General features: G+C 40.2%; 1 protein-coding gene across 2 annotated transcripts in view; it reads right to left on the reverse strand.

Moving 5' to 3' along the window:
• Positions 1 to 5,813: 5,813 nt before the first annotated feature.
• Positions 5,814 to 25,740, reverse strand: part of LOC128269403 (gamma-aminobutyric acid receptor subunit beta) — a 57,091-nt gene continuing 37,164 nt past the window's right edge. For both annotated transcript variants that reach the window (XM_053006858.1, XM_053006859.1), the window contains 4 exons: positions 19,221 to 19,358; positions 9,809 to 10,093; positions 6,047 to 6,534; positions 5,814 to 5,978 (listed from right to left, as the gene is read on the reverse strand). In XM_053006858.1, coding sequence (XP_052862818.1) covers positions 5,814 to 5,978; positions 6,047 to 6,534; positions 9,809 to 10,093; positions 19,221 to 19,358 — 1,076 coding nt within the window. The remainder of the gene's footprint in view (positions 5,979 to 6,046; positions 6,535 to 9,808; positions 10,094 to 19,220; positions 19,359 to 25,740) is intronic.

Consider the following 25,740-nt stretch of genomic DNA (forward strand, 5'->3'; position numbering starts at 1 on the left):
CGGAAATTGAGCGTGCATTGTAGTATCGGTGCTAGCTTTGGCTACCACTTATGCTTGCAATCAGCTTAGTGCAATATCATTGTTCCTTTAGTTTCGCTACAGCAAGTGGAACATTGTGTTATTGTTTCGGGCTTTCTTCAATTTTACCTCGTTTATTTGGCTTGCTTGCTCCCATCCCACGTTTTGCTGTTAGTATGCTTGTCACTGTTTCTGTACTTTATCCGTGATACAAGTCGGGAGGGTTTCACTCGAAAACTAAAATATTTACAAATACTGTTCGAATTTAGCTGCGGTTGTTTTCTATTTCTGCGGCGTGTGTAGGTTCTATGGGTGTTTTATATTAGGTTTTACTGCTTTCACGTGTTTTTTTTGTAATCGGTTACAGCGCACTGTAACGGATCCAATTCAGATTTCTTCTGCCATTGTGTATTCTTTTAGTTATTAAATTCCTATATAAAAAACTTTATAGTTATTTAGAATTTTTCTTGTGTTTTTCTGTTTGACTTTTTATGTTTATATATTTTTTATATGTTTTATGTATATGCTTGTTTTCTCGTTTGCTTTTTCATCGCATCCGTCCCTTCCTTCCATGTTTTATGGACATATTTTTTACCTCATCATTTCCTACAAGTTTTGCTGAAGTATTGCATATAATTCCGTTTTTAATTATGATACTTGCATTTCGAAGTAGTTCACTAGTTGAAATATGGTGAGTATTTAACACATACTTACACATTTGTTTCTTTTCATCTTTTGTCACTACTTAAGTTTTTCTGTTTTCAATATCATCTGTACTACACTTTTTCGCGACACGATACGATTCGGTTGTCAAACTTTGTGTTGATTTTTCTTATTTACGGCGGTTTTTACGAATGCTCTGGTAATTTCATCACATTTGCTGTTCATGTGCGGTTATTTGTTTTACGTTCATAATTTTCTTTTTGATTTTAGCTATTTTATCTATGTCATTCATTCATTGTCGGTGAGAAATTAAGACGAACATTGATAGTGGATGTGACAATGTCAAATGTGATGAGTTCACACAAAGTTTTGCACTGAAAAATCTGGCAATTAGAAGCATCACAACTTGTTCTTCAAACCATCCAGAGAGTTTGAAGGGAAAATAACATTGATTACTTGTAAACATTTTGTAAATAAACGGTTTTTCTAATCTGGTCCTTGAAATTTTGTTTGTTAGTGAGCAAACAATGAACGATTGAGTTGTTTGGTTGATTCTGCTTGCATTTCTATGGCTTCATGAAGCAGTTGCGCTTTTTCGGTATCTTACAGTTTAGAGTTTATTATTTGCAGGAAAGAGATCGAACGTTTGCTACTGCTACTAGTTATCCGAATTTCATAAGTGCGTTCACGTTTGCTGAAAATTTATTTTTGTGTGTTTTTAAACGATTCTTTTTGAGTTTTTTTTTTCTTTTTTTGTGAGTTTTGATGATTTATCCTACGCTCTTTGCTTGCTCGTTTGCAATTGGTGAAGGTTAGCGCAAAATAGGTGAGTATAGTATGACCAAAATGAATTTCGTTAACCATGGAGAGAAACCTTAATGGTTTCTTTGAACTTTTAGTTAGTTTTTCAGCATTGAAATAAAACAACGTTAACAAAGCCATTCGGGAATTGAATAAATTTATTTTTTTACTAAAACTTAAATCGCTTTTATGGGAAAACATGTATAATACCTTAAAACTCAATGCATGCATTATCCTTCACCTTCACTAATATGAGTTATGGATTTCTGTAGACGCGCTGTTTTCTTGCATTTGCTATTTTCGAAGTCTGTCATTGTTGTAACATGCTTGTTTGCTAGAGTTTTTTCATGCTTCATCCATTCATGCATTTGTTGCGTTTCTCATAAAGTAGTTTTTGTGTTGCGGATATCACCACCTAGTGCATTCGATATTAATTTTATCGTATCGAAATCGAAAGTACAAACTTGTCCTTATCTCACCACTTCTTTCGCTTCTAGTGCCTAGCATTGTTTCTGCAGTTAAAATTGGTTTTGCATGTAGATTGTGAATGTACGTGTTGTTGTGAAAGTGTGTACGTTTGCTAGTATTTTGTTTACTCAAGGTAACTTATTTAACATTCATCTAACCGCGTGCCTCCTACGTAACTTTTTTTTTTCATTTTTATTTTGACTACATTTGCTCCTCATATATTAGTGGATATTTTAATAATAATTTCTATTCTGTGCTTACATGTATTATCTTCTCATCCATCTCCCCCGTTCGTCCGTTTCGTTCACGCATTGCGATGCGAGTGATTTGCAGTTATTTTTTGTTTGTTTGTTGATTCGTTTATTCGAAAAATAATTGAGCAGTTCTTTCTAGGTTCAGTTGAAATCAAAACTTCAATCGGAACCTTGTGTGAAAAGACACATGATCTACAGATATTTGACGAGTAAATATCTTTTTTGTGTCGTTTACTTGGTTTTATGGTTGATTACATTCACCATACTCTTCTTAACTTTACATTTTGTTTCATGAATCCTCTTTGGGTTTTCTTTGTAGTTGTCACTTGTGTTTGTATCTCTTTTTTGATTTTAATTTACTATTGCATCAATTCGTTTCTTTTCTTATCTCATGCTGTCTACGAATTTTATTTCCATTTTGAAACGCTTTCGTTGCAGCATAAAACATATATCCTTTTGCATGTAACAATGAAGTATTACCAAAGCCGATGCAGAGACAGCCTGTTTTGCTACATCGGTATGTTTACTTCCCAGACATTGGCGATATGGGGTAACGAATAGGTAAGCGTACAATCGACCGAATTGGATTGACTAAACCATTTGAAGCCGATTGGTGAAGGCATTTTATACGGCATGAACGGAAGAGAATGCAATAAATGGTAACAATCGAAAACTGATACTATAAGAAAATGGAACATTGCATATATTAAACGATTGGAATCATAAACTTTTCGAAACCCACGACATTTTCCTCGTCTAGACAGCACGATGAACAATGAGAAGCTTACCATAATACAACCCCAGCAGAGTACGTGTCAGGTAATTTTGCCCGGTAAGAGTATCATTCATACGCTATCAACTCGTTCGGTAATTCTATTAAGTAATAATTGATTCCCCTGAACGTTTGCGCTACGGATATTGGTTTGTCTTGTCATTGGCGACGCATGCGACGTTAGTTCCTTTCATCGTGATCACTCTTCAGTTTAAGTTCTCTTCAATTTATTTGCACGAAATTAATTTTGAAACTATTTTAGCAATTTTAAACTGAAAAGTTGGTGCGAAATTAAGAAACACTAAGATATTTCTTTAGGAATTACTAGTTCTATCATGATGAGAATCTGTAGAAGAAAAAGGAATTTTGTATCGAGAGTGGCGTAAACGGATTTCAGATAAGTATTTGAATAGAAAAGCAATGAAAGTGGTGCTTAATTTGAAAAAGAAATCTGTTTCCTTGCAACCAATTTGAAAGTGATACGTTTTATGAATTTCCAGCTCGAGTTCGAGTGAGTTCGTCCGAATGCGTGTTTCGAGAGTAAGGCGTGTAAATTGTTTATTCGCCTAAACGAGCGAATGTTTTCTATGCGCTCGATGGCAAGTAATGTAGTATTGCTGCTTTACGCTATAGAACCAGGTAAACTCGAGGGGATACTGTGGTGGAAGATTTTGCCGTGGAAATCTTTCAAAATATACTATCCTTTTATTTCATTTAGTCAGATTTGTTTACCTTCGTGAAATGGTACTGGTGCCGAATAATCAATGTCTACATATACATTTGTTAATTTGTTTGAATAAGATTTTTTCTTCATTTGTTTTTGACTCTAACAAACCCCTATAGGTGATAGAATAACTATAAAATTTCGGAAACAACATCTTTAGTAATCACGTTTGTCTGTTCTCCTATACTTTTTGCTCTTTTTTTGTTTGATTCGCCGTCCATGAACTTGTTTAACCATTTTTCTTTGAGCTACATGCTGGTTTGCGTGTCGTGGTGAATTGGAGAAAGGATTTTGATAGCTATGCAGCTAGTTTAATAACTTAACCTAGTAAGTCGACCAATACATGATACTATGACGAATAATGCGATCGACCATGATTGAAAAGAATTAACGTAACTGTATGCAATCCATCGCCGCCGTAGCGTAACCTGAACGAAGGTGAACAAATGAAACAAAACTATAATACAAATAGTTTGAGGCAGGGCAGGACTTGTTAGGGGTGATACCTAAGTTAGCTTAAACATATTGTTAGCCAGTAAAGTAATTTGGCAATACTGTCGTTTTGTTTACATAGTTTTAATCGGTTTTCAATCGCGCCATTCTTCGTCCTGGAAGCATTTCACCTAGTCACTGAGAGAGACCGGTTAATGGAGGATGGATCATCACGAACAGTAGACGAAATGTGTACACCGTGTTAACGTTTGGTCACGGCTGAAGTCGAACAAACTACGGTGCAGTCCCGATCCTGGAAGGTCGGTCATAACTTTTGTAGTTTGGAAGGTCATCTCAGGCGTAACATATGTAGTTCGCGTAGTATCGTTCCTTTAAGCACTAGTGCTGTGTCAACATGACGATTAGTCATTGCAATTCTCACAACTACTTATGATTACTTTACGTAAGCGGTGTCAAACTATAAATACTTTAAACCGTTCAGGCTAGTGGTTCGATCAACCGAACCTCAATGCATCAAACTTAATGGAATAAAAGTGATCATAACAAATTAAGTTCCACAGTGCTCGCGAAACTATACGTCTTGGTGGAATGGTGAAACAGAACAATGGAATGTGTTAATGTGCCATTTCGTAAAGTGTTTCTTTCCAGTGCCCAGGAAACGTTGGGTGGTACTCCAACCTGCCAGTGTGCAAAGATAGGGTTGCAGTTATAGCCCGTCGTATGTACTCGGTGCTGCCAGTGACTATCTGTCTGAACCGAGGCTCACCGAGACAGTTTTGTTAATTTAACCGAAAACAAGTACTCGAAAGTAAAATAGCTTTCTGCAATTCACGGGCAAAAACACACTAACGAACGTTTGCCTCTAGACTTGAGAGTGCGTTCAACTCGCAATTCATTCCTTTCCCACTTCCCGTCATAGTAGGCGGCGGTGTTAGAGAACGTATTTTTGTCTACGTTTTGTCATGCGTTGTTTGCGCTTGTTTGATTTTAGTTTAGCTTCCTCTGTTTCGCTGTGTTATTATTGTGCGGCTAGCCGGTAATGTGGACTAAGGAGTAAATCTCTAGCTGAACAGTAAAATCTACTAACAGTGTTCCCTTTCGCCTACTGCCTAGCCTTCGTTTAGCAGGACCGAAGGTTCGACGTTTACTTTGACGAGCTGAGTGTTTCGCTACACTGCCCTTAAGTTCCACGTCGTGTAATGTTCGCTACCGTCAAATCCCGTTTAGACATTGCTGCGGCACTGCACTGTCCAATGACTACTTTCTAGTCTGGTCACTATCACCTCCGGTACCGTTCCCGTTTGGTGTATTACGTATAAAATTTGAACAGATACATGAAACTTGGCGCAATTGGACCGATGCGTTTGTGGACGACGGGGACCATAGGAAATGGATGAAGAAGGATGCCTGGGATCAGTATAACACACATTGGCGTGACTGTTTAATCTGCCCTACACGTTCTCGGTAATCCTACCACTTTCTCTCTCTCTCTCTCTCTCTCTCTCTCTCTCTCTCTCTCTTCCTCTCTTTCTCTTTCTCGCTCTACTGCCGATAAGAGCAGTTGCCACAGACGTCCTTTCCTGTTGCCGCTTGGCCGCTTCCGGCCGTGCTGGTCGCCCTCTTCATCCACGTAACCTTCGTCGTCGTCGTTGTCGTTAGTTTACTTCTCCTCGCCGAGCAGCACCAGATCGTCTGCCACGACATCGCTGACGTGCAGATAGATGATCCAGTACATCAAGTTGAAGCAAACGAAGCACACGGGGAACACGATTCGCGAGTACTTGTCGATGTCGGAGGGTGTAATTCCTAGCAGCTTGTTGATATCCTGGAACGGCGAACGGGTTATAGCAAAAAACGACATATCAGTTAGCTGGATACTTGGAATATCCGAACTTGAACTCTCACCTTGCCGGGATGAATTAGATGCTGCGGGGCTCCCGTCTCCTCGTCCGGACCACCGCCCGGTGGACCGCCGGGTGGGCCGCCTCCCCCTCCGCCACCTGGTGGGCCGCCTCCGCGGCCACCGTTGATCGTGTTCTCGAGCGTGCCGCCCTTCGAGTGTGCCTTCGGGTCGTGTACCTTGAAGCGCACTTCCTGGAACAGAGGGCCCACGATGGAGCAGCCGCGAGAGCCCATATTGGGAGGCACGTTAGAAAGCGTGCCACTGCGGCTGCCCATCTGTTGCTTCGGCGTGTGCTGATGTGTGTGGCTGTGGCCGTGCCCGTGACCATGGCTGTGATCACTGGCCACCGGCGGCGGTGGCGGCGGATGGTTTCCGTCCGCCGCCTGCTGCTTCTTTTGCTCCGCTATCTTCTGTATTGCCATGAAGCGCTGCTTGCGCATCTGTATCCGCTTAGCCATGTAACCGACCGTGGCATACTCTGCGTAGTCATTTCGTTGGTCGAAAGAAAAAAAAAACATCGTATCAGTATCTGGTGCCGGGCACGGGGTTTGCAGTCTACAGTCACTCATAAAACATTGTCACAACAAGCGTCAGTTACGAGAAGCATAAATCTCAAACCAATAGTGGCAAAGAGTGCGAAACCACAACAGATCACCAAGAACTAACTGAAGAGAAAAAGTAAACCAAGGAAAGTGAACGAAGACAATAAACAAAACGCACATACACACAAATGCACGCGCATCAAATCAAACCGAAATAGTAGAAACTATGAGCAGAAGTAAGTATAACTATACGTAAGTCATGTGTCGAACGCAACACTATTGCACGGCGACACACTATCGAAACTGTCGACCGGAGTCGAATTGGGGACACAGCTAGGCGGTTCGTGTTTTGGGCGGCACGCGGATACACGTGAGGCTGTGCTGGTGGGGGAGCACTGCGGCGGTGCGCGGCGACACCGAAGACTGTGATTGGGGTGCGTTGTGCCTGGTGGTGATACAGCTGAACGGGCGAACGGGCGCAACCAACGTTCGCGTCATCGTCTCACTGTGTCTCTTTACGAGACCTCTCCCACGAGAACTGAACTCGGCTTTCTCCACTAGACGCGCTGTGTGTGGCAGAGACATGCACTCTACCCTGTCGGCTACGGACCCGTTTTCGATGGAATGCTTTGATGGGTGGATGGAATGGTTCGGGTTGTACGGTTGCAATTCGTTCGCAATTTGCCCGACGTATTCGGCACGGCCAATGGCCAGATTGTGGTGCTTGGTATTATTGGGAATTCCGAAAAATTTGCTGACCGTTCTTGGGAATGCCGGAGTGCAGAGGAAAGGAGCAGTGGTGAGGCGGGAGAAAGGCTTCTAGGTGCTACAGTAACTGAGGTGAGGTGTGCTGATGGTGGTATGGATGGTGGTGGTTCGATTTTCCGAATGAATGAGGCGAATGGTGAGGTAAATTCGATAAATTCATCAAATTAACTAAAAGTAACGCTATTTGTCACCACCACGTGCCATTATGTTACATTTGGATTTCGTTTCGTTAAAGTTAAATTTAAGTTTGGTTCCGCTAGGGATTGCTTTCTCACTCACTACGCCACACATACTGAACGGTACAGTTGGCCTGGCTGGTGCTTCGCGGTTTAGTTTCGAATCCGGAAAGGAACAGAGTGCGTCACACAATGCAGTCTCTCCCTTTCACGAGGTCAGTAAGGAAGCTCGTAGCGCACGGCTTAATTTGTCGGCAACTGGGCGAATTAGGTGCAAGGTTATGCGTCATTTTGCATTAGTAAACCATTTCGTGTTTGGTACTTTCATCGATAATCATTTTGCCGTGAGCGTGAATTTAGCATTGTTGTGAATGGAGTTCACGGTGCGCATTTTGAATAGTTTTCAGTGCCACTATTCTTGCAGTGTATGTAGCAAACACTAGCCGTTATTATGGTAGTTTGTTGTTTTATTGCTAAGGTGTGATTTTGCTTTGAGGTGAAAAATTTGCGTCAGATGATGGTGTTGCACTTCCACAGAATGTCAGTGAAGCTCTGGTACGTTGCGTGATGGTATTCAATAAATTCATCCAATTTGTCGTATAAGAAGCTGCGTTTAGCATTGTGGTTAGTAATTTGTGCACAAGTTTAACCGAGATCGGTAACCGAACGAAGCAGCTTTAAAAATTATATTGATTAAGTGGGAAAGTTGATGGGGGAACGTTGCTCGAGACGAGCGTACATTCGAGCGACATGGCGAAACATTTAGCATGTTGCTTGCTATGAATTCATAAGATGAATTTATCGAATTTTTAGCTTCTTTCGCATGTTGGAAATGCAAAGTTAAATGAAAAGTTAGTTTAAAACATATGGTCTCAGTAGAACGTGAGATCTTAGGTACAATTTCTGAATATGACTGCCGTTGTGGACTTCACAACTTCACAAGGGAGGATACGGCAAATTCCTGGGTCTCAAGACAGAGAGAAAATTTTGAAACATTATAACCGTCCTCAATCGCTATGAAAACTCTGTTAATTTTATTATAATTTCATTAAAAGTAATGTGTAATTGTGTAAGTATAAGCTAATTTATCCATTAATAGGGATTATATATGGACAGCAAATAAAATATGCTCTATAACTAGAAGTAGTACAAAATTTACTATCGTGGCGATAGCACATAGAACCTGTAAAGGTGGAAAAAATATACGAAAGAAAATTAATGCTAAAATGTGAGCTTCGAAACTTCTCTCTGTTCTTTAGACCCAGTTGAAAAAAGCTAAGGTAGCTAGAGCACCTTAGACAACAGACGTTCAAATTGCGGAGTACATAGAAAGATAGCCTCTGTAGATGCTCTTCTGCGTTAGATGAGCGGCTTTTTGCGAAGACATTCGTTTGATGGACACTCTCGGTATCGAGGATTTGCGCTCGATGCCCTCATTTCGCTAAGACGCAATCAAGGCACTCCCTACAGCTCACGTGTGTTCCGCGGGGAGAGCTTTTTTCACTTGACATCTCCCGTTTCGAGGGGCTGTAACTGATCGGTTCCGCTTGCCGTTTGGGCGGTTGTTTGTCTACATGAAAGCTCTCGTACGCCGCTGGTACTGGACTGCTCAGTATTTATCGGTTTACGTTCGAAGACAGCAGCCACTACCAGCGTCGTGTGCAGCTTTGATGAAAAGTGAAAACTTCTCTCCCTATGCACTAGCTCAGCATTCAGCACGGCTTCACTAACCGCCCGCAAAGTCAACCAGTTGCTGGGTTCGATTCGTGCGGAACAAAGATGGCGCAATGTTTTGTTCTGATGTGAAGTGTAGGAATTAATAGTGGAAGAAAAATGACAGTAACACTTTGAGAATACATATAAAAAAACATGTGAACAAATAGAACTCAAGCATCCTAAAAGACACACAAATCTTGTGTTAAGAATAAATTAAAAACTCATCTGAAATGAATGAAAGCATAATTAATCATTTGAAAGAGAAATAAATGAAAAAATCATTACAATGACGTTTTTTCGTCCAAATCAGCAGGTCTATGAAAACCGAAGAAATAAAATTACTGGCAACACAAGCATTTAACGGAATCAATAGAACGAGGTAAAGAGAGAATTTGGGTAATGTGGTTGTGTGTTGAACTGGAAGAAAAACAAAAACGCTCAATCAACAAAACGTACAACAAAACTAATAAACAAACCAACAAACAAACAGTGACAACAGATTACTTAGAGAATAATATGTATATAAAGGTAGTAAAGAAGTTTTATATACCCAGCAGACTGGCAAATACCATGACGAAGCATGTGCCTAAATATACGTCAATCGACTTTACATAAGATATTTTCGGTAAGGCAGCATTCGTTGACGACATCAGTGTTGTCATTGTCAAGACAGTAGTTACACCTAATGCAACACGTGCTGGTGTAGCATTTCTATTTAGCCAAAATGATACCCACGATATGATTACAATTAATCCGGATGGTATATAAATTTGAATGAGATAATAACCCATCGAACGTACAAACTGTATTTCACATGCTAAACGTGAATAATTTCCTATAAAAAAAAACGGAAGAAAGAAGGTATTTGTTAAAGACAATGTTTCGATTAGTATTTTTGCAGTGATTCTTATAAATCTATTTCTGAATCATTTAGTTCATATAGTAGTGAAATCGTGTATGAATGATGATGATCACGAAGGTGATGCTGAAGATGCTAATGCCGATGGGGATGATTGTTCGGGTGATGATAGATGAACAGAATAAAGCCAAGTGATTTGTAAATGAAATACCAAGATGTAACAGGGTTGACAATTTAAACAAAAAATAATTAGTAGACTAATTTGGGGATTAAATGCTAGTAACAGGTAAGATTGACTAGTGTAGAGAAATATTGTACGGTGTGTGATAGTGAGAAGAAGAAAAAGCTAGTTATTCAAAATAATCCAAAACTGTAATCTGTCAGAACGTAGAGAATAAGCTATGAACAGTAGAAGCATAACAGTAAAGTAATAATAGAAAGGAGCATAAGTTGAGTAGAAAAACGGGAAACTCAAGCAGCCGCTTATAGAAGAAAGGATTGTCGATAAGGAAAGTAACGATTTTGGCAATTTCCATACAAGTTTAAGTGATAAGAGTACATTAGTTAACAACACAGACGAAAAGATAATTTGAACTGGGAAAATATTTAACTGAAGGCAAAATCACGGTCCATAGTATGGTGAGTAAAATCGTATTCAACGCAAAAATTGTAAATTAAAGTGCAATTAAGCAATGCACCCGGGTTTCATTCACGTGGGCAACAATAGTTTCATTACGACATTTGATTGAACATCTTAATTTTGCCAACTTGAATGATTTGATTCTATTCTTTTTCTACACAAAGAAAATAAACCATAACATAACTCTAAAAATAGCTTTTAAAAATTGATAATATAGATAAAATGTAAGTTGCACACAATTTATTCCTTCATACATCGAGAGCGAATGTAGTGAAAAAATCCAATACGATATTAGCTTGATACAACCATGGTTAAACATGCCAATGAATGCCAGTTAGTTTCAAACGCTCCGCACAATAATGAACCTTATCGGCTCAGATCCCTTTCTATGAAGTTTTCTGTATAAGGCACGATTCTCATAACAGTGTCACGAGCAAGCTGTTTTTCTAGCATGCAGATAAAAGCTTCTTTGCCTAATTATGATCCACATTCAACCACAGCTTTACTTAAAATATTTTCAATAGTTCTCTTGTACCTGTTGTTTTCAACTATTCAGGAAAATTGAACCAAATTACAACACAATTTTCTGCAATATCGTTTAGACAAGTTAATAAAATTAAATGTTGGATGAAACATTATCGTACAAAGGCGTATTATGAAAGATATCTACAAATTGGTAGGTATCTGCATGATGTACAGAAAGCTCCAAACGATTTCGTTTCTATTCGGTTTTGTGCAGCCCCTATAATGTTTGCGAATATGAAGGAACGTCGCTTCTAAAAAGCGGAAATCACATTTGACAGAACTATAGCGTGATTGCTTAGGCCCGGAAATTTAAATCAAAATAAAATACAGAAAACTTCATACCATATCATTGGAAGCGAACTCATTGTAATTGTTTGCAGTTTATTATATAGCCTAATTTTGGTTATATGGGTAGAGTGGATAATATCCGCTTTGCGTTTTGTGGACAAACTTAGTTTTGCCTACTTTTCGCAATACATCTGACCGAATTTATGCAATAATACGTAAAACATTGGCTTTCCAATGCCCAATGTTTGTTAGCTCATCATCACAAACACACTACTTTACACATCCCCAATAAAAAACACACTCCCAATTCATATTATAACATAAAATCCTAATTATCCTTCCAATGATCCCGTTTTAACTCTATATTTCTTCCAAGAAGTTTCTGTATGTTATTTTGATTGAAAATGTTCCGTCTCGAAACAAAAATAAAAAACACCCTCGATAATAAATTGAAAACTCAGCTAAGTAAAAAGATAAATTTGATAAAACAAGCCCAAGTCAAAAATTCCGCTTGATGTTCGTTTACTAAGTCGCCATGCAGTATGATTAGAAATGTGACCTGTGGTTTAAAATGTTTTTCAGTTGTGATGAGTTTCAATACACACTTCAAGCAATGCAGTTCGTTCAATGTTACACGCGCGACTAATCTACTACAGTTTATGAAGGCCATACAAGTATTGTACAAGTATAAATAAAGTTAACTTTTCCCTTGATTTTACGTTGATGATGTTTTCTAGTAAATGATTTCTGACACCATGCGCACTGTTTCAAAAGTGAAGTGAAATAAATGGCCCTAGAAGTCCTTCAGTAAATTAAAGCTATCCGAAGGTAAACTGCTCTTATTAGCATGTGTAGGTGAAAGTTAATTTTGATTAACAGTTGCTCGTCTGGTTGCGGTTAGGAAATTATGACTTAGTGAAAACAGTTTCGAAAGGTATGTTACAGGGGTTTGAAAAACAAACCTAAATCTGCAGAACGATAGCGATATGGTGAAGTGAGATGTGTCACGGCTTGTTAAAACAATAAAACTCGACTTTAGCTAATCACATCACAAAACCGCCTAAGACTGATGACCATTTCAAATTGTTGCGGTTGAATCTGCTTTGATACTTTTACGAGAGGTATTTTGCTTTCCCACGATACTTATCTTCCACTTTTATGTGTTTTAAGCTCTTATGGTTTTTCCTCTGACCCGTGCTGGCTTAGGTGGGAGGGTTTAAACTACTCTTCTTTTAGTGTGGAAGCTGCAGCAGATGAGCGAGCATTACTAAAAAAAGTCGATGGTTTGGGTAGAAACTGCTGCTCGTAAAATGGTGAAACTAACCCGATCCAGGTTTGGGATAATGCGTTAATTGGAGCAATACCGAGCACTTTCTCGATTCGATTTTTAGCAGGGTGATAAAATGACCGCACGTAGCGAAAAATACTGTTTATCTGGCCTTAAAACATATTTTGTTTGTCAATTAAACTAAAAAAAAAACCGTCACTGCATTGCAACCATACGGCAATCGGAAAGCTCCAATTGGAAACTTTTGATAATGTGTCAGAGCAGTTGCAAACTTGAAAAACTGAACGAAACGATCATGAAGAAAACATAAAAGCTCCGTAAACTAGAAAATGGGCATTCTCTTGATGATGTGTGGGAATGAAATTCAAAAATTAAACTGACTTTGAGCATTATGCATTATGTAGGCACGCTACGGGAAGTGGATGATCTGAACGATTTCGCTGTTCTATTACGCATGGTGAACGATGATTGAGAGGGTTGAGTTGAGATGCGCTTGGATTTCCATTTCGTTAACCATTTTCTACTATGATAATCAAATCCGAAACATTGTCCTGTAGATGTTTTGGATGGAATTGCTACATCTATTAGTTTGAGTTTGCTTGCTGTTTACTCTCTCCCACATACGGTGCGCTTAGAAGACACATCAGCATTGGATGATAAGGGCAAGGGGTTTGTTTCTCGAATTAAGGATGCTCCAATTCTGATAGCGCCCATCGATTTCGGCGAATTGGACTAAAATGAGGCCTATCTAAACTTGCGCAGAGTACCAATTTGGGGGCACGAACCAATGATCGGAGAGTGGTTTCGAACTTTTTCCTGGGAGGAGTGGAACAGGATTGAATCTTGTGCTCAGTGCTGTTGCTCGTCTCAGCCGCACGCGACCTGCGAGGGACAGATGTAGGTCGTACTGAACGAAGATTTAATTTTGTCCACTACTCACTGGAAGTGGTTCGTATGTGAGATTTTCGATCGGTCCTGCTTGGCTACTCTGTGGGGAGTTCTTTGCTTTCCAAATGCTCTGTAGCACACGCCAAAGCTAAGGTTGTTTAATTTTGCTTGAAAGAATTGGTGTCGATATTTGCTTTTCTATGTGCATTATCTGTAGCTAACCGACGAGCGTTTGTCGTGCAAATGTCACTGTGAATACTTGTGTTGTTCGTTTGCCCGTTGATTGGTTTTGCATTCGTTCGGTTTAATTGGTTAGTTTTCGTTTTTTTGGGTTATTCTCATTAATACACACCCTGGCATTGAGATCATTTCTCGCGGCTATCACACGCTTGGTAGTGGGGACTCGTAGTTGGATAAAGGATTTGGGGAGCTTACCGGAGAGTACATTACTTTTCAGGCTTGTTGTACAATCAACCGTGTCTGCCGCATGAGTGTCATGTGAGAATGGTTATTCTGCCTTCGAAACGTAGATAATATTTAAAACCCGAACGCCGTCGAAACATTGGATTGATCTTTTTTATAGCAAAGATCTTTAAAATAATTTTCGGCATGACGCGATGTATTGAGCGTGATTCGCCTAGAACAAGATGGCCTCTAGAACGGCCCTGCAATATTCAGGCAGCCGCTCAATGGCCGTAGTGTTTATTGTTACCAGTATCGCGCATCGTGTCGTTTGAAAAATGACGGCTAGGAATGGTGATTGATGACTGGTTGTAATGACTGGTAGAAATCGTTGCACGCAGCGCACACGCATCTTTGTTCTCACGATCCGAATATTACAACCGAAAGGGTGATGTGCAGTATCCACCCTGTACATACTTCTTGTTTAACACAGCAATGGAAAAAAAGGTTGTCTGCTGTCCGTGGCGAGACCTCCAAGGACGACGCGCTGTCATATAAAGAAAGCGAGCCGTTTGGCAGCTGGTAGTGTTCCATTTTCGCATCAGTTTCTTACGTGTTTCTTACCGGTCAATAAAAACGGGAGGAAATGTAAAGAATAGCGAACTTGGCACTTACCTGAACCGTGGTGCTGTTCTGTTAGTTTCATATTCAAGTTGCCGGTGCTATGGTGCTGGTGCTTGGAGCACGCTTCGATGCCTGGATAAAATGTGTGATTATTTTATGGCTCTACAACGGCTTAATTTTATGGGTACGTTTCAATATGAGCCGCTCTAACCAGTGCTCACTTGATCAGAAAGGTTCCTTGCAAGTTTCGTTTCGTTGAATTTTGGAGGCTATTTGGCTACTTGTGCAATTATGGAAAGTGGAACAGAATTTCGGGAGGCAACAGCGACCTGGCGTTTTTCTGTGCTTTTTAATGCCGTTCGTGTCCTGTTACCTGCGGTTGGCCCTGTTCTCGTTGGCACCCCAATCCCAAACCAGTGACGGATGAGTTCGCGAGATTAATTTGTCGCTGACACGCATCGTCGGGCGGTAGGAAACAGCCCGCGGTAAATACTCGGTTCCGTGAGCCCGTGACCCGCGTTGTTTCGGCGCACACTTTTATTCCATTGAAGAGAGTGATTTGATCGCGTCATTATGATATTTTTTGGTGGTCACCACATGTAAAAGCATTGCAGATTTCGTTTTTCCTCAGTCATTGCGTGACAGCAAGACGGCCATTCGTGATTCGTGGCCCAAGGAAACTGTTCAGGACACGGTGGGGCAGGGCTGATTCGGCCACCTTAATGCTGAAAAAGCTTATTTAAATAATTTGGCAGCTTAACCTCGAACCCATTGCGTCACCATTATCAACGGTGTGTTCGTTTGCTTGGCCTGTCTCGTTTTCGTGTTTTCTTTTATTTCGACCATACGGTGAACGCCGTTACAATAATGACGTTTAAAGTATACATCACACTGTGGGCAAAATGGTCACCGACAAAGGCATACCATCTGTCAGTAATGACCCGATTGTCCGTTGTATTTCGCTCAACTCTTCAGCCACTTTTCTAACGCTTCGTTTTTAACGCGCAGTGCCGATCATTATATGCAATGAAAGTAAAACCCTGGTTAGCGTTTCCGCGGTGGGTCGTTCGTGAAAAATATGCCCCAGAGCTAATTTAGTGCGCCTAGAATGGCATTGTGACGTTCGTAATGAGATTTCCAATTACAGCGTGAATCATTCGTTGAAATCGGCGCCATTAGAAAACGATGTCAAAAGTGTTCGTGGTTGAAAATAGCGTACTTTCACTCAAAGGCACGAACTCTTAACGCGAACTGTTGCAGCCAGCAGCACGTAACATTAGATTCGATAAGTGTGGGCCAAGTTTACGATGCAAGTTGTCTCACTAAGTTGTTTAACAAAAAGGGCTGTTCAGCCAATACTTGTCCCATCGATGAAAAAGAATGATATTCGGAAAGAGCCAAGTCTGGTGAATAACGCGGGGAGGGATAGCAGCTCACATTCAAGTGATTTGATAGTATCCTCAAACAGTTTGGCTTTTTGGATCAAGGAATCGCCAGGCCATGGAGCACCAGGCGCCTCCATTTAGGAATACTAGAAATGACATTTTGGTCGTTTTTCGATCAATGCATGTTTCAAATTGATCATTTGTTATCAGTAGCGATCTGAATTAACCTTTTCATCAGGTTTTAAGAGCTTGTGAAACACCACACTATTCTGTTCCATCTGAAAGTTGGACAGCACCTTTCTGTCTCATCGGTTTTATGGAGTCCTTGGACGCTTTTTTGTTAAATAAAAATCGCCATTTTTTTAATTTTTTAAACCACTTAAAGCGCTGAGATCTTTCAAAACCTAGTCCCGGCAAGCATTTGGTGTAATTCCGAAGCAGTTTTCTTCAAGAGGTAGCAGAAAATAATAATCCCCGCAAAACGTCATTTTCAGGCACAAAAGATGATATGGTCTAACCCTTTTAAAGATCGGTTGCAAATCGAAATAATGTTTTTTTCGACCTGGACTCAGTTACCTGATGTCGAAATAGGGTAGTGAAGAATGAACAGCATAACTGGGAAGTCCCAATCGGCAGGTACAGCCATCTTTTTAACAGTCCAATTCTCAACACATAAACCTCCTATACTAAAGCTATACATAAGCTATACTAAAACCATCGTAATGCATAGCTAGGCAGCGTTTATTGTTGCTTGCGGTGATGACAGAAGGCCCTATCACTGTGAGATCCTTCACAGCGATGTGATATTGTTAGTGGTGTGTTTTCGATAGAATTCGATCCCAAAATTGATGTAATCTTGCCGGCATGCAGTCGTTTGGAGTTGAAATTCGACACACGCAAATTATCTCTTGGTAGTTATGCGTAACAACGACTCCCGCGAGGCATAAAACGGTTTCATCGAGCATTTCCGTTTCCCGATAGCGACATATCGCAATCATTAAGCCGACCTAGCATTTGTACAATACACATCTAGCTGCACACGGCATCGAGCCGTATTTGTTTTTTATAGAGTTAATAACGTGGTTTTATGCGCTATTAGGCTCGGTCGGTCCGTGCATAATCTATAGTATGGGACATAGAAGATAGTTGTAAGATAGTAATTCGTGGCTTTCACTAAGGTGTTTCGTTTGGGACGACAGATCGAAGCTTGACATGCAGCCGCAGAACAGTAGGAGAAATTATTGCCGTTCTCTTGGATCTGTTGCTAACGATTTGTTCTAACGAAGAAATGTGGCGCAGAGTCAAAGGTAAGTTCGCGTCTGTTCCAAACTTAACACAATGAATAATTTCTAACACCGACCAGGAGGCAAAAAAGACCTATGTTGCTGCTATAAGCGAAATATGCTTCGCAAAATGTGCCGCTAATGCAGAAAGGCCAAAAATATTGTCTATCGGCCGGCGTCAAGCCTGAGTGACGATGATGAGGGCTGATGGCGCGCCCGACACGATGATGGGTTTCCAATTTTGCCAGCAAACATTATTTGCGTCGTCTTTTCATAGCAGTTTAGCCACTCAATCGGCCGCCCGGCCCCGATACGTCTCACAGGGTGCACATTGGCCAGCAAACTCAATTTATGCTTTCACCGGTTGACCATGGGCTTGTGGGCATTTTTTAATGAACCTGTCAATCTAGCGAAGCAACTGCTTCCGGTATGCCCCACGTCAGCGTGTATCAGTGCTCCCACCACGCTGCCCCGGTGAAGGTTATGCTTCAGAGCAAATGTTTAACGAATCGAAGTGAAAGCTTTGTAGCACCCTATACAAGGTAGGGTTGTTTGCTTAACATGGAAGGTCTTACATTCATAAACTGCCCAGTGGAGTCTGCGATAAATGACGTACATTTTTGTATTGTTGGAAGGTCGAAGCCGATGTGTGTAAATAAAATGCTGGGCGGATCGGGTAACCAAGGCAGCGGGAGAGAGACCCGCCTTACGGCCACAGGTTAAAACCGTGCCTTTTCTTTAAAGCTGGAAAGGTTTCTTCAAAAGTTTTTTTACATTACTCATTAGCAGGGCGAGGAAAAACCATGAGTGCCTTTTAATCAACATCCTTAACCGACGGTCTATATTCTTTTGCAAACAAATAATTCAAAACAATCATCATAATAGAATTGTGCGGTGGCAGTTTGAACAGACTGGAATAGAAAAGGATACGCCCTAGCATTTGACCCGCGGGTGCTACAAACAACCCATAAATTGGTTTTCGCGTTTCGACGCTTGGCGTACCGCTCTATTCTATAAAGCAATGAAGGATGAGCGAGTGAGCTAAGTTTTTACATTCTACAGCAATTCTGGGGCCTCTGTTGAAACGAAAAATAGAAAGTGAACAACTGCTAGTAAACGGATGAAGTTAGTTTCGCGTTGAAACATCAATCACACTGGCGTTAAAACATGATAGTAGGACACCAAGGTAACACAGAACTGAAGACATTCACAATAGGCAAAAGACTGATATAAGTATAGAACGTCAATGCATAGTGTAAAAGGGGCGGTAAAATTATGGGGCAAGAAACTTAAAAGTTGGAAACTAGTAACAAGTAATGGATGATGAGAGCGAACAAGTTGGGTGAAACAAAAATATTTTTGGAATACAATCTGCTTCACTTTATGTTATATAAAACCGATTGTATGAATGTAAATGGTTGGTTATGTTGAATGGTAGGAGCAAAGTCGCGCGTTTCAAGATATACAAGAGAAAGCATGAGCGAATTAAAAAGGGCAAGAACATAGAAGGGCTTTTCTTGCCTTGGATTCAATCAAACATTGACGGATGCTAACGCTTTACAGTATTTGACTTTGAGTAATGAGATAACACTTTATAGTTACTGATAGGCAGAAAAGGCTTTTGTAGATATGATCTATTTGTTATCGATACTTGTTGTTGTAAACAAAAAATAGTTCGTTCTTGAAAAAGGAGGAATGAATTTGAGCGGTTGATAGTTAATCAAAATAGTAATGAGGTAATGAAAGTTATTTAACAAAATCGGTGACCGTCTACAGGTACCTGTTGTGAGACTGATTTCCATTGCACGTTGACGGTGTCCCAAAACCTTAAACTGAGGCAAAGATACTTCGCTCGAGACTCCGACAGAGTTGGGGCCTTCATTCCATTTGTATCGGATATCTCTCATGGTGTAGCCGACTACCATTCGGGATTCGGGAGCGGGAATTTTAATTGCGTGTGTGTGTGTGTTATTTGCGTTAGGTGTTCGTTCGGCCAACGGCAGCGTATGGTTTATTCACGAACCACAAGAATCCGGTTGTTCAGTTAAAATGTTTACGTTTGGGTTTTTTCGCAAAGACACATGGGGAGGGCGTAGTTCATATGTTCCCGATTGTTTCGCGCGTGAGCAGAGGGCACGAGTGTGCGTGCGTGGATTTAAGTATATTATAGTGGTCCAGGTTCCGGCGTTGGTTTTGTTTTTTTCGTGAGGACACGCAACGCGAAGAGTGATTGTTCGGTATTAGGGTTTCCATCGAGCACAGATAAAAAACAAAACAAAAATAACACGCCGACCGTAGTGCGTGATTGTAGTAATAGGCGATAGTAGTGACAATTTAACAAGATATGTGTAGTTGGGCAAAATTGGTGATAGGTTGGTGGCAGGAGCACACGCAGCAGTAATTTGTGCCCGGTAGATGGTGTTGGGCGAGTTGGTTTTGCGTATTAAACGGATACAAATATGCATACGCACACATACACACAGACGATCGGAACGAGCGAATGGAACGTTTTGTTTGATTTTGTTGTTTGCAATGGAACCAAAAAATCGATGTTGAATTTGAGAGAAAGAAAGAGAGAGAAACATTCGTGAATTAGAAACAATCGATTATTCGAGTACGTTTTGGTTGTTGTAATTGGCCTTTTTTGTTGGCTGTGATACATGTGGTTTGGTTTTGTAGTGGTTTTTGTGACTGTAGTATTTTGTATTCGTGCAAGTTTAGTGACGGTTTAATGTTAGCCGTAAGGCATGTGAATCCTATGGTTGGATTTATGCTGTAGGTGGATTCATGAAGTCGTGTGTATCTTTTTCGGTTTGGATTGTTGCTGTTTTGCTACACTGGAATATTTGCTATTCATATAATGGCCGTGACACACAGGTAGTGGTGGACATTCTCGCTTGGTGGATGGTGGATGATCTAGTCCCTATTGAACTGTTTACGCTACACGTACGGCGTATTGGTTCCAGAGCACACCATTCTTGACTGGGATCTGAGGCTACATACATCACTTACAGACGCAAGATCTTTCCGTGTTTTGTAGGTTATGGTTTCACTACTCGAGGGTACTGTGTGCCCTGGATCCCTAGAGGGAAGATCAAAACTAGGCGCATGTTCAAGATCAGAAGAAAATTCGTTCGGTCAGTTTGTGAGGAATTGCGACGTTTCACGTGCGTGGCAATGTACTGAAAGTTGCAGTTAGAGGCTTGAGCTCGAACTACGGGCGAACATTGTTATATGCGACATCTACAACAACACATTGACCTTAAAGGACGTATGCGTAGCATTCATCTTCGTCTCACTACCAAGAGTCTGCTATTTGTCTTTCTGTGAGGCAGCTTTTTCATACAATGCACGATTAACACTTTGAAAGACACATTTGCATTACACAGGTTCGAATCTACGGAGAAGGATTATCTTACATACCGCAAGAACTGCTGTCCTTTATCTCATGTACGGCTAAAGAAACTTACAATTGAACAGCATGATACATATTAGTATGCTCTCATTGAATGGAATGGAAACTATTTATTTCTGTTGTAAGCCTTGGCCAGCTTCTTGTTTGAGAAGCTATCATCAAATGCTTTAAACCGCGATAAAGATTATCGTATGATTCGATAGATTACGCAATGGAACGTGGATCAACTTGTGTGAAACCGGACCGGCTACGAGTTTACATCACGTTTGGCCACTAATTTTTATCGTCTTTCATGAAAACGCACCTCTCTCATGGGAGAACTTTCATAGTGGTTTTCACGAATTTGTATGCTTGTATTTGCTTACTTTTCTCAGAAGTTACTGCTTACCAAAAGATAATAAACATCAGTAGAGTAAATACTACGAAATTGGTAATCGGAATTAAAAACGGCCAAAGTTAGTAACCGATAAATGTGGAAAAACTCTCCGCGCAGTGATTTTAATGAATACTTCAAAGAGAGAACGAGAGAAATAGTTCAATGATTCGATCAAAAAGGGTAGACAATGCTGCAATGTCAGAGGTTAGGTAATCTTTGGAGTACTGTAGCGAATTTTTGAAACTAACTGCTAACTAGTTTCGGAACGAAAATTAACGTACAAAGAAACGGTTACAAGAAGGGGCGAAAAGTTTTTATGGATTTAGGCCAAACACAAAACTAGACTCAATTTCTTTTGTTTACATTCTAAAACCCTTCATAAACCCTTTTGTCAATCTGTTAATTAGTCATTATTGTAGTATTGAAAACTATTTACGTTTTAAAATACGTATCAACGTTTTTTTTTCATAATTAATCACCTTTCTATACGGTTGAATGATTAAATCGCCGCAAATCAAAGTAAAACGAAAGATCACAAGAAGTCGTTGGGCAATGCGATTCTACTCGGTGCACCGCCAAAAATCCGTCACTTTGGCAAGCAGAGACGAGCAGAATTCTACACGCCTAAGGAAATAATTGATGCTTAACTAGCGTAACAAATCGGTGAAAAGTGTACAAAGTAGACTAGCCGGGCAGTTCGTGAGTTTCGATTCACTTTTGTGCCGTTGCTAGTTTGATAGCTTTTGCATGTTAAGACGAAAACAAAAATGTCGAACTCTTCAATAGGTAGTAGGTGTAGTGTAGGATCGTTTGAGAGAGTTGTGCAGATTTTGCTTTATCGGAGGTCGGGGTCGAAAAGAAAAAAACGTGGTAACAGCGAACGGCACAAACTTTACCAGTTTGAAACCTGACTAGACGGACATTACGATTGACACTCGCTGCGAATGGTGAAAGAAGGGTCGGAAAAACATACTTACAAGTAAACAACATGGTACGGTGTAGAAAAGAAGGCAAAATAAGAAAGAAACTGTAATACGCATTGAAACAGGCACGAGTTTTGCTTCTATGAACACGTAAACACTATTCCCGAACTGGCAAACGGAGAGCCGTTCGGTCGGTTGCTGTTTTATGGCATCTTGCAACGAGCGTTGCGTAAAACGTTGTGTGTTCGAATTGATACTATCGTTGCAGATAGCGCTATACGTGTTGATGTGTTGGTTATTCGTACATCGGATAAACGTAGGGAACATAAATTTGGAAATTAGAAACCAAAACAACAGAACAATCTCATTTAAACGAGTTTGTCAAATCGATTGTCGTCATTTTACTGCGTGTCGAATAACAGAAAACTGAACAATTGAACAATTTGACAACAAAAGTACTCGTAGGGTGTAGATGGTGTAGAACGCTGCTAACAATCGTGTATGTGTTAGCATTGGTGTGAAACACATAACTGGTGTAGTGACTTAAATTGTTGCAAGTAAATAAAAAATATTAAAAAAAACATTTAAAACGGCATTCAATGGATAGGAAAAAATATAGCGATCGGATTTCGAACGAAACTTAATGATGACAACGGCACAACTGCTCAAAACCTAACAGATAAAATGTCGGTTGACTTGGTCTGCTGTTTAGCTTGATTGGTGGGTGAAACAATGGAAACACATTGAAAATCGAAATGAAAAAAATGAAAATGGAGTAATAGACAACGGATGTGTGTAAGTGATAGAGTGTGTGTTTGTGTGTGTGAGAAAGAGAGAGAAAGAGAGGAGTACAGTGATTGAGAGAGAAAGGAATACAGATGAGATGATGATGAGTGACAGGCACAGATGATTGGTGTTACTTAAAGTAAAACAAATATATGGGCATATATTATGAAACAGAAAACAAAACCACAAATTGAAAAAGATACCGTAAAGAGGTGAGACCGCGACGTTGGGGTCGCTGTTCACGCTTTACGGAATCAATAAACAAGAGGAACACTTTAACTCTTCCCTTGTGAAGAGTTAGAGAAAATAAAACAAAGACAACAGACGAACGAAAAATACGAAACATTTAAGCTAGTTGATAAATGACAGGTTGAGATGCGTTGTTGATGAAAGTGTTGTGATTTTTTTTGCTGTTTATGATGGGTACCTGTGGTTAGGTTAATTTCGGTCGCCCTCTGCCTGTGACCCAGTACTCTAAATTGTGGTAGTTCTACTTCGCTGCTCATTCCGACACTACTTAGGCCATCTTTCCAGAAGTACCGGATATCTCGCATCGTGTAACCGACTCCAGGGTTTTAATTTTCGTTTATTTGTTACACATGTTTGGGGAACGTTTGGAACAACGTTTGTTACGGTTTCAGATGTCAAAGGTTTGCAATACGTTGACAGTAGGTCAGGAATCAGTGCGTGGAAGGGTGTTTAGTCCATTACGAGACCGCGGTAAGGAACGCACGAAGAAGTGGGATTTTAATAGTGTTTTGACCAATTCCAGGTCACGCACGATAGTGATTATTTATTATGATGATTGGTTGACCGTAAAGGAAGTTTTCGGTAGTGCGTAGTTCATTGGAAACAGTGTGACATATGGATGAGTATCGTATGAAGGAGAATAAAAGAAAACGTATGATTATTTACGATTCACATTGATCGATGGTTATATCCTAAATAAGACGTGAGAAAAGTCCAGTCCGAAATGCATTCGAGAGTGTTCGTGTTCAATTCTAGCTACAGTGGCTGTGAAGGTCGTTATGGGTTTCAATGGTTGCAACGTAAACTCTGCCGGTTTTATGAGCAATAGTATACGCAAGAGTCCTTTCGATTGCTAGTCCAGTCCGTTGAGTTTCAAACTTGTCGACATACATTTTGGTGGCCTTTTCAATTTTTACCACAAAGGAGAAGAAGAGGTGGAAACACTTGACGAAGGGATACCATTAAAAAGCCTGTTACTGTGGATTGTATAGACTTGATTTCCGGAAAAGTTTAGCATCAAAGCACGTAACACGTGACTTTGTCGTTGATAGTTCACGGTTGCAGACCTCGCAGGTTTGGCAGATCAGATTTACGATAACGATGCTGATGGATTTAGAAAACAGGAAAAAAAATTGTTGACATAAAATAGAGTTCATATCCATTCGTTTCAACGTAGCAATGGTGCATTGAAAATAGCAAAATTTTCATTTCATTGGCAGAAAAGAAAAATATGAATACGACCTTTCGCACGGTTCAAACATATTTTACTAACAATCTGGCAGATACTTAATGTTATGCAACATCCAGTAACAACATGTATAGGTTCAAATCTGTAAATAAATCCAACGAAAACATAAGAAAAAACATGTAACGAGAAGGGCTGCTCAAAAACGATCAAACTTTTCCTATCTGTTCACCCACGCCTGAATGTTGCCATAGAAAAGGCTTTTTATTGATTCGAAAAGTTCCAAGCCGGCGCTTTGGCAGAGTAACGTTTGGTGTGATGTTTTTTCTTATTTTTGTGTTGTTGGTGCAAAAAAGATTTTTTGGAATTCGAGTTGAAGAGGAACATAAAGCACAATAGTGCAAGCGTCGAAAACTGTTCGAACTGGGTCTGACTTAGGAAAATTAATTACATACAGTTAAAATCGAACCCCGAAAAAGCAAAGTTTCCTCCGTGGTCAAATATACAAAAAACGGCATTGCAAAGGGAAATGATTCAGGAAAGTTTTTCGTTCGGAGCTCATCAACAAAAAAGTTCACCAGAAATCAATACGCTTTCCTTAGTTTTCTGCGGAATATTGAAAAAAAAAAACTGTGAAAAGAACGTAAGGTAGCGATTTTTGATTTAGTTGTTTGTTCATTCGTTCCGATACTTTTCACCCATCTTCTGTGAAGCAGCAAAAACAACGCGTTCGAAAATACACTAATTCGCATCTGACCCTTTATTGATAAATGGTTCAGTAAGATTCGCACAGCATCGGCTATGTAGTGTAAAGCGCTGAAAAATAAAATGCTTACGATGTGCGCTCGAAGTGTGTGAAGTAATGAGCCGACAGAGAAGGAACTGGAAAAAGGTCTGTTGGACTTGGGGAATTGAAAAGATAGCACTGCGAAAACAGTGAAAAACATAGACCAACTTGAAATGATAAATTATGCATACAGTGCACGGAACAGCAAAACCGATACAAATGGCCGAACAAACAGGCAAAACAAAGTACCTTTTTCACACGAGACCCGGTGGTTGCGGAGAAACGATTCGGAGGCGGTCGGAATGTCTGCTTTTTCCGAGATCGGAAATGGATAATTCATGAACAAAATATTAACAAAAGCCTGCAGTGTCACTTGGTTTCACGCGAACGAACGCGAAAACGATTTTTGTCTAGTAATCTAATTCCAAGCATTCGGTTTCCCAACATCAGCAAGTTCTGATTGAAAAAAATGAAAGGTGCATTACACATTGCTACGGGATATGATTCGAAAGTGGGCACATGGAACTATTGAGGCCTATTGTCAAACTAAAATCATATCAAATTAAAAAGCAAAAAAT

This window comes from Anopheles cruzii, chromosome 2 (genome assembly GCF_943734635.1).
Source record: "Anopheles cruzii chromosome 2, idAnoCruzAS_RS32_06, whole genome shotgun sequence".
Lineage (NCBI taxonomy): Eukaryota > Metazoa > Arthropoda > Insecta > Diptera > Culicidae > Anopheles > Anopheles cruzii.